The sequence below is a fragment of the Equus quagga genome, chromosome 1 (assembly GCF_021613505.1).
Source record: "Equus quagga isolate Etosha38 chromosome 1, UCLA_HA_Equagga_1.0, whole genome shotgun sequence".
Lineage (NCBI taxonomy): Eukaryota > Metazoa > Chordata > Mammalia > Perissodactyla > Equidae > Equus > Equus quagga.
Window position 1 is genome coordinate 140,599,365 of NC_060267.1, and position 12,896 is coordinate 140,612,260.

At 50.5% G+C, this 12,896-nt stretch overlaps 1 protein-coding gene across 6 annotated transcripts in view; it reads left to right on the forward strand.

Moving 5' to 3' along the window:
* ZDHHC3 (zinc finger DHHC-type palmitoyltransferase 3) overlaps positions 1-12,896 on the forward strand; it is a 57,518-nt gene that overhangs the window by 40,542 nt on the left and 4,080 nt on the right. For 4 of the 6 annotated variants that reach the window (XM_046665508.1, XM_046665532.1, XM_046665516.1 and 1 more), the window contains one exon: positions 2,735-2,865. In XM_046665508.1, the coding sequence (XP_046521464.1) occupies positions 2,735-2,865 (131 nt within the window). Of the gene's footprint in view, positions 1-2,734; positions 2,866-5,383; positions 9,698-12,896 lie in introns of those variants that run through there. The other 2 variants (XM_046665529.1, XM_046665540.1) reach the window with 2 other exon arrangements.

A 12,896-nucleotide genomic window follows, 5' to 3' on the forward strand; every position in this document is an offset into this window, starting at 1 on the left:
TGAAAGGACACATTCTGCTAGGCCCTGGGATCCAGTTCAGCTCCAGATGTGGTCTTGGCAACTTTGATGGTGGAGTCTGACAAGGACACTTTATCCTCACAAACACCACCCACCCATCCTCAGGTTAACAGACATGGGCAGTGATGAGAGTAACACAGACTATCAATGAGGCAGAATGTATCTATCTTTTGAGTGGAGCTGGCAGGCGCTGTTTTGTTAAGGCCCACTTAAAGCTAGGCATGGCACACAGGGCTTTTTGAGCAGTGCCTTATTTCGACCTTATATCAAGCCTGCAGGGTAGAAGAGAGGCTCCCTGCTTTGCAGATGACAAAAGTTGGGGCTCACAGAGGTTGAGCAAGTTCCCAAGCTCACACAGCTAAGAAGAGGGCCTGTGCTTCAAGCCTCAGTCTGGAGCAGGGTGTTCCAGCCCTGTCTGGGTGACTCTAGTGCCTCTCTGCATGCTCATGATTGTCTTTGGTCAAGGTTCTTGATGGAGAAGGCTCAAGGCACCCAGTTCCTGTGGCAGCTAGGTTGGGAAGGCACCAGACAATCCCCAAAGTGGAGGTCTGAAAGTTGGCCGTATGTGAAGTTAGTACCATCACTGTCCAGCCCTGGATGAGCTGTTGGGCCATCCAGTTTGTGTAAGAATGGGCAGGGGGCTGTCCCCCAAGGTGAGGACACTTGGAGTTCATATTTAAAGAAGGGTAGGGAGGTTGTTCCACATTCCCTGGATCCCTGGATCTGGTTCCTGCCTCTTCAAATTCCATCTATAGTTCCTGGGGCCAGCCCAGGAAGGGAAGAACGCTGGCAACTGCAAGAATGGAAAATGGGCCACAGCACCGGGCTTTGCCTCCAGCTCCACGGTCAGGAGCAAGACACCTCTGCCCAGTGAGCATCCCCTTGTGCTCCGGCTGGGCCAGGCCAAGCTGTGCAGATGTTCTCATGAGTTCTCAATCATCCCACTGTACAGAAGGGCAAACTAAAGCTCGGGGAGCCAACCTCTGGCCCACTTTCTTTTCTGCTCAGGCACTGCTCCAAGGTGGGTTTACAGCAGGGAGCCAATGTTCCCACCCTCCTGGAGCTGGAGTGCAGTGGAAGCAGCAGATATCGAGCAAGGACAGAAAGAAGCAGGTGATTCCACAATACACAGGATAGGAAAGACATGGGGCTGGAACAGAATATTACTAGTGGCATCTTAGAGCTTGAGGTCAGGAGTTGGTGCCAAGATCCATGCCCTGCCATGTCTGCCTGATTTCAGAGCCCTCATCCTTCCCACCACCCCTCGAGAGTCCAGGCAGGAAGCTGCCACACCTGGGGCCAGCCCATCAGGCTGCTAGACCACCTCAACCAAGCCCTGCCCAGCAAGGAACCAGGAAGGGAAACCATCTGGAGGCATTAAGTTCCCGAGGGAAATGCGAGAAGATGAAGGCATTTAGACGAGATATTCCTTACCGTACCACTCATACAGTGCTGAGTTCCCAGATTTGGGAGCTGGTTCCCAGCTCCTTCCCAGATATGACCTCCTTTCCCCTCCTGAGGTTTCTGTGAGGGAGCCAGCAGGGCAGCTCAGAGGGGTACTTACTCCCTGAATTCCCAAAGCCCAGTGAAGTCCCACCCTGCCCTCCGGGATTGGACCTCTCCAGCCAGAGAAACAGGCCTGAGCCCTGGAGCAATGAGAAACGTGAACCACAACCCGGGCTTGACAGGCCCAGGTGGCTGTCAGCGAGGGCAAGAGTCCTTGGGTAGTAGCGCCAACCACAGGGCCAAGACTGCACTGCCAGTGTTATTAGCCATCTCCCAGTGGGGGCCACATTCCCACAGGGGTTTCCTGAGAGGCTGCCTTGGTGGAGCCAGAGAAGGGGCTCTCCTGCCTGCTCGCCCCCAACCATCTCCCACAGCACCTAATGCTTTTCTCTTCAGTGGCTTGAGTTTCTGATTTAGACATCATTCAGACAAAGGACTCTGCTGTTTAAAACAGAACCACACATCTAGTCAAACCTCACTGCTCTACAGTGGAGGGAGTAGAGGCCTGGGGAGGGATGGCTTGCCCAGGGTCACACCCCAAGTCAAGGTGGGCTCGTAGAGGGGGCCAAGAGAGTGAAAGCACCACTTCCATCGCTCCAGCCTTGGGGGCTGACTGTCTCAGCAATGCAGATGCTCCTGAGAGGGGGCATTTCCCATGGGGGCTATCTCACATCTGGGTCAGGGCCAGAGCAGGCAGTCAGACTGCCCCCTGGTGAGCTTCAAATTCCAAAGCCACTGAGTGGTCCTCCAGACCTGCCCTTTCCTCTCACCCGCCGACAGAGGCACAGAGCACGGGCTTCTCATACAGGAATGCCCAGAAATCTCATGGGCAAACCAGGACTGGACTGAGGCCCTTCCACCTGTGCAACCTGTGTTGTGCTCTGAGGAGAGGAAGGTCTCCTGTGATGTCGTCAGGCTTTCACGCCTCAGCCCTGAGTCCTGTGTGCCAGGCACTGTGCTTGGCACCAGGATACAGACATAACGTGCTGGCCGGGAAAGAAACAGCAGGGAGGGGAGGCCCCGGCACGAGGGCTTCCCTGAGGGAGCGCTGGTACAGCCCTGCGTGGGGCAGGATGGTCACTGCCAAGACCTGGAGGCCTGGGACGTGTGGCCCCCAGGAGGAACCAGGCCTGCTGGGCTCAGGGCACTGGGTGATGGGTGGTGGGTGGCGTGCGGTGGCCCTGAGCCCCATGTGCTCCTTCTCTTTCAGAGTGCAGCTCCTTCTCACCACCCACCACCGTGATCCTCCTTATCCTGCTGTGCTTTGAGGGGCTGCTCTTCCTCATTTTCACATCGGTGATGTTTGGCACCCAGGTGCACTCCATCTGCACAGATGAGACGGTAAGCAGGTGGCCTGCCCACCCCCTGCACCTGGGGTTTGGGGGGACCTGGGCAGGTGCTGCTGGGAGGACTGCTTGCAGACCAGGCCCTGGGTGTGCAGGGCACATTCTTCCATTTGCAGTGACACTGGATCTTTGCACACACATGAGTCCTCCCTGCTTGGGGCCAGCATGGAAGGTCACACCAGGAAGGGGCGCAGCAGCCTTGGTGAAGGCCTCCCTTTGCCACAAGTCCTTTCATCTTCTCATGATGGTTCTGTCTTCTGCACAGCACTGTGTTGGGCACTGTGCTCAGCACTGGGACACCCTTCCCATCCAAGGGCCACAGGCCTAGAGACAGGGTAGTAGACAAAGGGTGCCCTAAGCCAGGTGGCATAGGCAGGGTCAGCTTCCCAGAGGAAGTGACTTCCAGACTATGTCCTGAGGGCGGAGTCAGGAGACAGCCCTGCCTTGAGCCCCTGAGAACAGTGGCCAGCAAGCTCTCACCTAGCCTCTGGGTTCTCTCTGCTTGGCCCAGATCTGGTCCTCGTCCACTGCCTTCTCCCCACCCCTACCTTCCACCTACTAACAGCTCCTTCTCTGGGAGCTTCAAAGCTGCTGGCTGAGCCAGACTGGAGTCTGCTCCCCTGGTGTCACTGCCACTACCCTTCCACCTTCCTAAAGTGTCTGAAAGCCTCAAGGTGGTCAATCCATGGCTATAATGTAGGCCTTTCTTCCCTTTTGGGCTTTAGGGTCCAGGTAAGAGGCCCCAGGAGGAAGGGGCAGCACTTAGCTCTGGGATGAGGAGCAGAGGCGTGAGGTTGTCAGTCCATCCTGCCTCTACTCCTGGCTTCCCACGGTCCCCCTCAGGTGGCAGCTCTCAGGAGTCGTCTAGGACCCTGTTGCTGGGGGCTTGGGGCCTGTTGGGTAGTCAGCCTTAGGTGGAGGCTCAGAGGAAGACCGAGTCCTTGCCTCTGCTGCTGAGGCCCCCCTCCCTGTGGGTGTGGAAAATCAGCATGCAGAGAAGAGAAGGACGATGCTATCTGGCTGCCAAGGCACCATCATTTGGATCTGTGGGAATTCTCGATGGGTTTAGAAGGCTTGGGGGTTCTCAGCATCTTCTTTTATTTTATAAGAAATAACAACATTGCAAAAGAGTTTCTGTAAAAATAGTGTCCAGTGGTGTAGATCCAGCTGTGTATCCAAACATTAAATATGACCAGCTTCTCTACATGAGCCCTGCAGGGAACCCAGAGGTGACTGTCCGGCCCCCCAAGCTGTTGGGATGCTGCCAGGCCACACAGGCCATGGTCTGGGGGAGCCAGAAGGAGAGCTGTCACAGAGCCGGCACTGGCTGCCCCTCCCCTCAAGGCCGTTCCTAAAGAGAGTTGTGTTGGAAAGGAAAGGAGAAAGGAATGAGGGCCCTGAAGCTCATGGGAAAGGGTGTCTTCCCCTTGACCTGTATCTTCCCAGGCCCCCAGGCTGTGAACAGAGCTCACAATGGGCTGTCCCCTCAGGCCTCCTCCCTGCTCCCCACCTCCTCAGAGACCACAGCAGACAGACCCCTGGCCAGGCTCCTGCCAGGCTGCTCCTCCCCTGTCCCTCTGGGCAGGGGCACATTCTCAGGCCCTGCCCACTGACCAGCTCCATCTGAAGAAGAGAGAAGGGAAGGGACCAGCTTCTCCCTCAGCCCCCGTTTTTGCTGTGAGACTTAGCGGGGGGTGTGGCGCAGGCTCTGCAACAGCTGCTGAGGTGGCCTCGGGTCACCCTCCTCCCCAGGAAGCACTAGGAGGACATTTGCCGTGAGTGAGGCTGACTGGTCTGTCCTCGCAGCCCCTCTAACCTGTACTAATCCTTCCTCCTTCCTCCTCTGTGGTGACCTCTGCCCTCACCACAGCCTCTCACTCCTGTTAGACCTTCTCAGTTGGGCCTCGCCAGCCCCGCTAGGCAGGGTGCTTCTTGACCTCCCTGCCTGGCGAGACTGACAGCACCAGAGCAGTCGTTTGATTTGTTCCTTTTTTTTTCGTCTGCAAAGTGGTCATAGTAGGTTCGAACTTCCTGTGAAGCTGTCCCAAATTAACAGCCGTCATTGGCTCTCATGATCGTGAGCTCCCCGCCAGCTCTGAGGCTTCTCACAGCAGAGCCTTCCCAGCTCTGCCACACAGAGCCCGGGCCCTGGCCAGAGGCGTCTCTGCAGAACCCAGCAGGACTCAGCTGTGCGTAGATGGCCTCCTTCACTTAACAGAACACGGCTCGGCGTCACTAGGAGTAATGGCCTAGGGGCTGCTGCTGTGCTCGTTTTCCTTCCCTTCCTAGAGGGACTTATAAATATGTGCCCACCCAAAAGAAGTATGTCTTTTTTTTTTTTTTTAACACTTTTTATGAGAGAAAGAGAAGAAACAGGTACAATGTAGTTGGCGTTATGGCTTTAAAAAGAAAGCATTTACTCCATTCACTTCAGGCTAGTGGACATCCCTTCCCGCCCCCCAAACCACAGCAATAAAGTGCTTGACTGAAAGTATGATTGTTCTTGTTTTCAGGGAATAGAACAATTGAAAAAGGAAGAGAGAAGATGGGCTAAAAAAACAAAATGGATGAACATGAAAGCCGTTTTTGGCCACCCCTTCTCTCTAGGCTGGGCCAGCCCCTTTGCCACGCCAGACCAAGGGAAGGCAGACCCGTACCAGTATGTGGTCTGAAGGATCCCTGACCAGCATTGCCACTCAGACACAAACCACATCACAGCACTACCGTCCGATCCATTCTCATGAATGTTTAAACCGAAAAAGCAAAACAACTACTCTAAAACTTTTTTTTTATGTCTCAAGTATAAAATGGCTAAGCATTGCAGAGAAAAAAAAATGTTCCCATGTTTTATTTTTAAGAGATCATCCTTTATATTTTTTGGTGACTGAAGCTGCTCTTCTTTTTTCCTTTTTAAAATCACTTCTCTGGCCTCTGGTTTCCTCTCTGCTGTCTGTCTGGCATGACTAATGTGGAGGGTGCTGTCTCCAGCCATGCCCACTTCTACTAACTGAGTGAGATGTGACGCTGGTGCATGGATGGACCGTCCGGACCCCTGGTTGGGAATGCATAGGAGAGCCAGGAGGGCCCATGACCTCCCACTGCCCACGAGGCAGTGGCGGGTGCCCTGATGGGACTTAAAACCTCACTGAAGATGGATGCTTACCCCTTGAGGCCTGAGAGGGGCAGGATCAGGGCTGGAGCCTTCAGAAGGGCCCTTGACACAGCGGCCTCATCCCGCACGTGGACACAGTTTGCCTCCTAATTCACAAAATCAATTGCCTGCCTTGTACTTTATGGGCTCGGGTGCGTAGAATGATTTTAAGGGGGGTGGGGAGAGAGATGAAAGGGGTCTTATTTGTATTCTGAATCACTAATTATATTCCCTCTGATTATGTGGAAGACTGTGAAGGAAAAAGACGTTTTTCCAGTTCAAAATGCCTTACACAATCAAAAAAAAATTCCAAATTTTAGGCGAGCTGCATTTTCCTTTGTTACATCTGCTCACCCTCCTGCCACCTCAGCTCCCGCGCTCCCCGAGCGAGATGTCAGTCAGTCAGTGTTAATGCTGAGTGAGACAGCCACGGTCCCCAGCGCCACCATCAGCCTCTGCTTCCTCGCTTTGTAAATCTCTGAAGTGGGTTCACAATGACGTTTTAGACCCATAAATGGGCACATACCCATGTCTTACAATATTTTAACCTGGGAGACTATTGTCCTGGCACGGGGCTGGCAGTGATGCGAGAGCAACATTGTAGCCCCCAAACTTTTCACAGTTGCTAGACAGCCTTCACTGCAGTCAGCTGATTCACGGGAGCTGGGGCCTGGCACTGAGAAGCTCTTCCGTTTGGAGGCGCCTGCTGTGTCAGTCTCATTTGCAAAAGGAAAGCCTGAAGATAGCAGGGGAGGTGAGGAGACAGAGAGTGCCCTCACATGCAAAAGTCACGGAAATTTGAATACTGACCATCTGTGAATTCTCACACATGGATTTTTTTTAAGTGATCATCACCACAAATCTCCTTTTTTAGCTTTTGCTTGGGGTGGGGGTGGGGGGTAAGGTTTATTAAATCCAGTCCTGGATAGGGAGAAAGTTAATCTAGCCATGTGATTTTTCAGAAAAGTAAGCGAAACATGCTGCCTCTTTTCAATTCTGTCAGTGCTTCCACATGGAAACAAAATGCAATAAAATTTTTCCAAACCCTGTTCTGATTGAGCTCTGCTCTCTCACAGTGTTACCTGCGGGGAGAGCCGATGGTCTGGTCAACCCAAGTTTGCTGTTTGTTTCTTTGCTTTTAAAGGACATTTATTTATGCTCCCTCCCTTGAATGAGGTGTTTATTGTGTCTTTAAAGGACCTTTATGGTCCCCTCTTGAGCAAGCTTGCCCTACCAGGCCCCTGTCCTTTGGCTTTCTGCAGCCTGAGTTCCTTCCCTTGTGCTCCTGGGCTCTCCGTTGCTACAGGAAGGTCATGAAGTCTGCCAAGTTTGCCTCTGGGGTTGGACATAGGGGAGAGCCCCATTTTCTTCTGCCCACCCAGCAGGAACCAAAGTCAAACCAGAGGAAATTGCGAAAACCTCCACACGCAGTTCTGGTGCGCTGTTTTGAGGGGTTCTCCATCATCCTTTTGATGTTTAACCAAAGAACTCTACGAGCTTTTCTGAGTCAATTAACCTTGACTTGCCTCTACGGTACTATTTATGCTATAGTCAAGGCTGAGATCTGAACTTGTTTTTAAATGCTGTTTTTAAATCGAGTTTATAGCGTTTGTTTTCCACATTCTTTTTTTTTTTAAACAGTTCACTTAGGTGTATGAAAGAAGTGTGGCTAAGTGACTCGACAGCAGTTGAGAAGGCTCTGGCCCTGGTCCCACCCCTCAGGGATCCATCCCTTGGGAGGCAGTGTTGCCGCGCTGTCCTCCTCCCAGGGGACGGAGACTGGGACTCGGAATATTTTTTAAGTATTCGGATGCCCTCAAAGTACTCCATCTTCAAGGGCTTTTTTTTAAACGACCCAGATTGGGTTTTCCCTCATGGAATTTCTAAGGAATGCAGTAGTTAGAGCTGAAGATGTGTTGACTTTTTCTTGAATCCTAAAAATAGAAAGTCATCATTTAAACGTGAGCATACTATGGATATCTCCCAGAGATGCAGGCTCCTTCCGACATCCTGTATGATTCTCCCTCTGGGTTTTTACAAGCCCTTTGGTTGAACGAATGAATGAATGTTCCCCAGCTCTCAAGCCAGAGTGAAATGTGACTCCAAGATTCCCTGTGTTTTTCCTATTTCATTTTCCTTAAGATCAAAAACATTTTTCAGAGAGCTCACTGACTAAGGAGCATGACTGTCCTTTGCAGTGTAGTGATTGGTCTCCAGCCTGGTGCCCACGCGGGAAGAAATAGACATTCCTGAGCTCCACTCAGTATCCCCAGATGACTCATGAAAGAGGACACCCCTCCACACAAACGCGGCCCCAGCTTTTTGCTCTGGCACAGGAGTTCTGACAGCACTGAATGGTGCACATATGGGAAATAAGCCAGTAGTGGCCATAGGGTTCAGAACCTGGGCTCTGGAAAGCGTAAGGGAAAAATAAAGAGGAAGGTGACACGGCGAGTTGGGTTCGTGACTCTTTCCTGAAGCCTGTCAGCTTCAGCTTTGTGTTAATAGCAACCACATGGAACATGCAAAAGGCCTCGGGCCAAACAAATCGATGCCTATTTGCATGGGCTTGGTGGCGTCGTGTGCACAAAGAGAATTTGGGTACAAGTGCATGTGCCAAGTCTCCTCTTAGTCATACCATTTCATCTTTCTAATACTTTTTTCTTGGAAGAACCCAAAGTGAGATGCCTTGAATTACCAGCTTTGCTCATTCTGGCTAGACTGCTTGGAAGGATAAAAATCCATCTTCTTGATGCAGGAATCTTTCAGATGAGGTAGATTAAGAAATGTTTATTAACCACCTATGCGAGGTCAGAATCACACAGAAACCCCAGATCTGGGAGCCTGCATTGGGCTCTCCCAGCCAGCTAACGGGTTTTAAGTTTCTCTCATTTTAAGACCTGTAGTGCATCAGCCTGTGGGGTGAGCCAGCCAGGGGTGTCAGCCTAGAAGAGGCCCTTAAATACCAAAGAAATGAGAAGAGAGGAAGATTTTGCTGGAATCCCTCTCAAGAACCTTGCTGGCGATGCGCTGAGGCAGTGCATCTCAATGCGTGGCCCCTAGACCAGCAGCATCAGCGTCACCTGGGAGCTTGTCAGAAAAGCACGTTCTTGGGCTCCACCCCAGACCTGCTGAATCAGAAACTCAGAGGGTGGGGCCCAGCAAGCTGGATTTTAATAGCCCTCCAGGGGATTCTGACATATGCGCGTCTGAGAATCCACTTGGGGTGTGCCGGGGTTGCCCCACCGGGGCTCCCTGATGCCTGCAGATGATTGGCCCCGTGTGCTGCTGGGCTCAGTGTGGTGCTCGGTAGGGGGTGCCGACTGAGTCCTCTTCCCTCAACCCACAGCCTCCCCAACATGAATGCTGAGAAAACAAGGGAAGTCTGCTTTGTGAAAGGGAGCCAAATTATTAGTCTGTCCAACAGTCTTCCTGCAAATCTCATCTGTCCAACTGGTTTCTGGACCGAGGGGCCCTTTGGGCAGAGAACCGTCCAGAAGGCAGAGGGGAAAGAGTGGAGCTGGGGTCCTCTAAATGGGAGTGGTGGCTAGTGAGGAATTAGAGCCTGGGACAGACACATGCACATGTCCTGGCCTTTGGTGTCCATCTGTGGGCCTCAACACCCACATGGCTTTTTCTTAAATCTTCTAAATACACATCTGACCTGAGAATCACCTCATAGGAAATAAAGAATTCACACTGAAACAGAAACAAGCCATGGGCCAGTCTACTCTGCCAAACTGAAGACTTCATTTCCCCACCCTCTCCCTCAAGAAAAAAAAATTGATGACTTGAGCAGCGTGATTACCCAGCAAAGCCAAGTGGCCCCAGGGATCACTCTCCATCTGTGCGCACAGGAGCTGATGAAGCTGATCCAAGGAATTATGAAAAGCATTGCAGAGGAGTGTTTGCAAAAATCTTCTCAGGGAAGGCACCTGCTCTGACATGGACACAAAGGACGCCCTGAATTTCTGCAGATGAGTTAACGTAGCCCAGTGATGGAACATTTGGGCCCAGGCTGCAGTCCTTGGTTCACATCCTTAGTCAGCTACTTCCTTCCTGTGTGACCTTGGGCACTAACTTACTTAAGCCTCGGTTTTCTCATCTGTAAAATCAGGGAGTCACAAGGCTGACGTGAGGATTAAATGAGAGTAATGAAGGTAAGTGTTAGTATCTGGCACATGGTGTGGCTCGAGTACATGTTAGCTCTGTTAGAGCTGTGCTTTTCAAATCGTCGTCACAACTGTTCATGATCTGTGAGATCACTTTCTTGGTTTGCAACAGCATTTTTTAAAAGAAATAAAAAATAATGCATTACACATTGTGGAATAAGTATTGTTTCATGAAACTTGGTGGGGGGCGGTGTGTGCTGAGTTGCAGCAGAAAAGTGTTTTCTGTTAAGTGTTTTCTGTTGCGGGTTGCAATAAAAAGCTATGAAACACTCATGAAGAGAGAGTTATCTGGCTGTCTCTGAGGAGGGCAGGTATGTGTGGGCTGCAGCATCTCTGACTTTCTACGTCTGGTGATGGAGGGAGCAGGGGGACCACCTGCTCTTGTTCTGTGGGTCTCAGCTGAGTCCTTACAGAGCTGTACTTGGGTCTCAGCCTCCCTTGGGAGACTTAGTCCTGGCACATTAATTTTTGGGCGTTGGTGGGTTTGTTTACAGATCACAGCTCATGTGTCATCCAAGCAGCCGATGCCCATAAGGCCTAGGTCACACACTCACTGCAAGAGGTTCTGGCTTAGGCTGTTACCCCCTTACCAGGAATCAACCATTCTTTTTTTTTTTTAAGATTGGCACCTGAGCTAACATCTGTTGCCAATCTTCTTTTTTTTTTTCCTTCTCCTCAAAGCCCCCCAGTACATAGTTGTATATTCTAGTTGTGAGTGCCTCTGGTTGTGCTATGTGGGGACACCACCTCAGCATGGCCTGATAAGCAGTGCCATGTCTGCGCCCAGGATCCGAACCAGCCAAACCCTGGGCTGCCGAGGCAGAGCGCACGAACTTAACCACTCGGCCACGGGGCGGCCCCAGGAATCAACCATTCTTGTTTGTTGAGCCTGAAGTCAGTATTACTGCTGCCTCTGCAAACCTCCAGCTTCAGAACCTTACCTTCAGGACACCTTTAAATCTACACAAAACTCAAAATTGAGTCCTATCTGGAAAAAGAAACCCCTCTGGCTCCCCCTGATGCTGAGAGTCCAGAACCTCAGGCCTTTTTTATGCATCAGATTCTTTTGGAATATTTTCTCCTCTCCAGACTCAGAGTTGACACTCTTTGGATGTTTATCCACTTAACCGCTGAGGAACTTCCAGGCCGGACTTTGGGATGCTTTTGCGAGCTCGTTGAGGAGGTGGAGCACAGTCCTAGAGGGCTCCTCTGGGAACACACCGGAATGGGAAATAGTAGTCCTGTGGCTCTTCTGCTTCATTTTCCCCTACAGCTCTTCTCTGTCTTCGAGATCCGCACAGGCAGAGTGAGAATTTGCAGTAGGACTGAAAACACCTTGGGTGGAGAGAAGACACCAGGTCTAGGCTTGATTCTGGTGCATGACCAGCAGGACAAGCTTTGGCCACTGTCATGGCCTCTCAGCTTCTTTTTTCCCATCTGCTGTGTCAATACTTGCTTGTTGTGAGGACCCACAGTCATGGCTTTGAGCGAGCCCAGTCAGTGTGGATACAGCCAATCTGTCCTTTCTGGGTGTCCCCTCTGTAGCCTGGTCTGCCACATGGCGAGGTCCCAGCTCCCCTGCAATCACAGTTAAAACGCCGCTCTTGACATGCTGCACACGATCATCCAGGAAGGAATGCAGGATCCCCAAAGCAAGTCACCCCGTGAGCCATTACTGCTTCTGCCAAGTGAGGAGGCCTGGCGAGGGGCCCATGCGGGAGCAGTGCGGCCTCCTGTGCTCGTGACTCCGCGAGGCTCCCTCAAGACTGTGTCAACAAGGTCCATTTTCTGAAACAGGATTTTGGTCGGATTATAAAAGTAACACCTGCTCATTGGTGAAAACTTGAAAGTGTGGGGAGTCTACAGAAATAAGTGCAGATCTTCTAAACTCCTCTCCCCCCAGGTAACCACAAGTTCCATGATGATGTCATGTGCAGCTTTCTTCCTTTGTTGCCGCGTGGACAGGATTTTCGAATGTCATGTAAAACTGTATTAACAGCATTTTTAATAGGTGCATAGTATTCTGCTTTATAGAATAATTTTCTTAGCCATCATTATTGGACATTTCAATTGTTTCCAACTTTCCGTTGTTATAATTCAGTGTTTAAGACTATTGCATAAATATTTGTGTCTCAGATTATTTTTTTAACTTATTGTGAAATAATTTCAAACTTACAAAAAAGTGGTAAGAATAGTACAAAGAGTTCTCATTTACCCTTCAATCTGTCTTTCCAAGTGTAAACATTTTATATAACCATAATACAAATATAAAAACCGGGAAATCTATTGATACAACACCATTAACTAATCTATATACTTTATTCAAATTACTCCAGGTGTCCCACTGACATCCTTTTCTGTTCCAGGAGGCCTCATTGCATCATTTGTCATGTCTCGTTAGTCTCCTCCAATCCATGGCAGTCTCTCAGTATTTCTTTATCTTTCACAAACTTGACCCTTTTTTTTAATTGAGGTGAAATTCACAGAACATAAAATTAACCATTTTAAAGTGTGCAATTCAGGGGAACTTATAATGTTGTACCACTACCACTCCTATCTGGTTTCAAAACATTTTCATCAGACTTTGACCCTTTTGAAGATTATAGGCCAGATATTTTGTAGACTATTCTATTTGTGTTTGTCTGGTGTTTTCTCACAATTAAATTGAGATGATGCATTTGGGGCAGGAAAACCTCTGAGGTG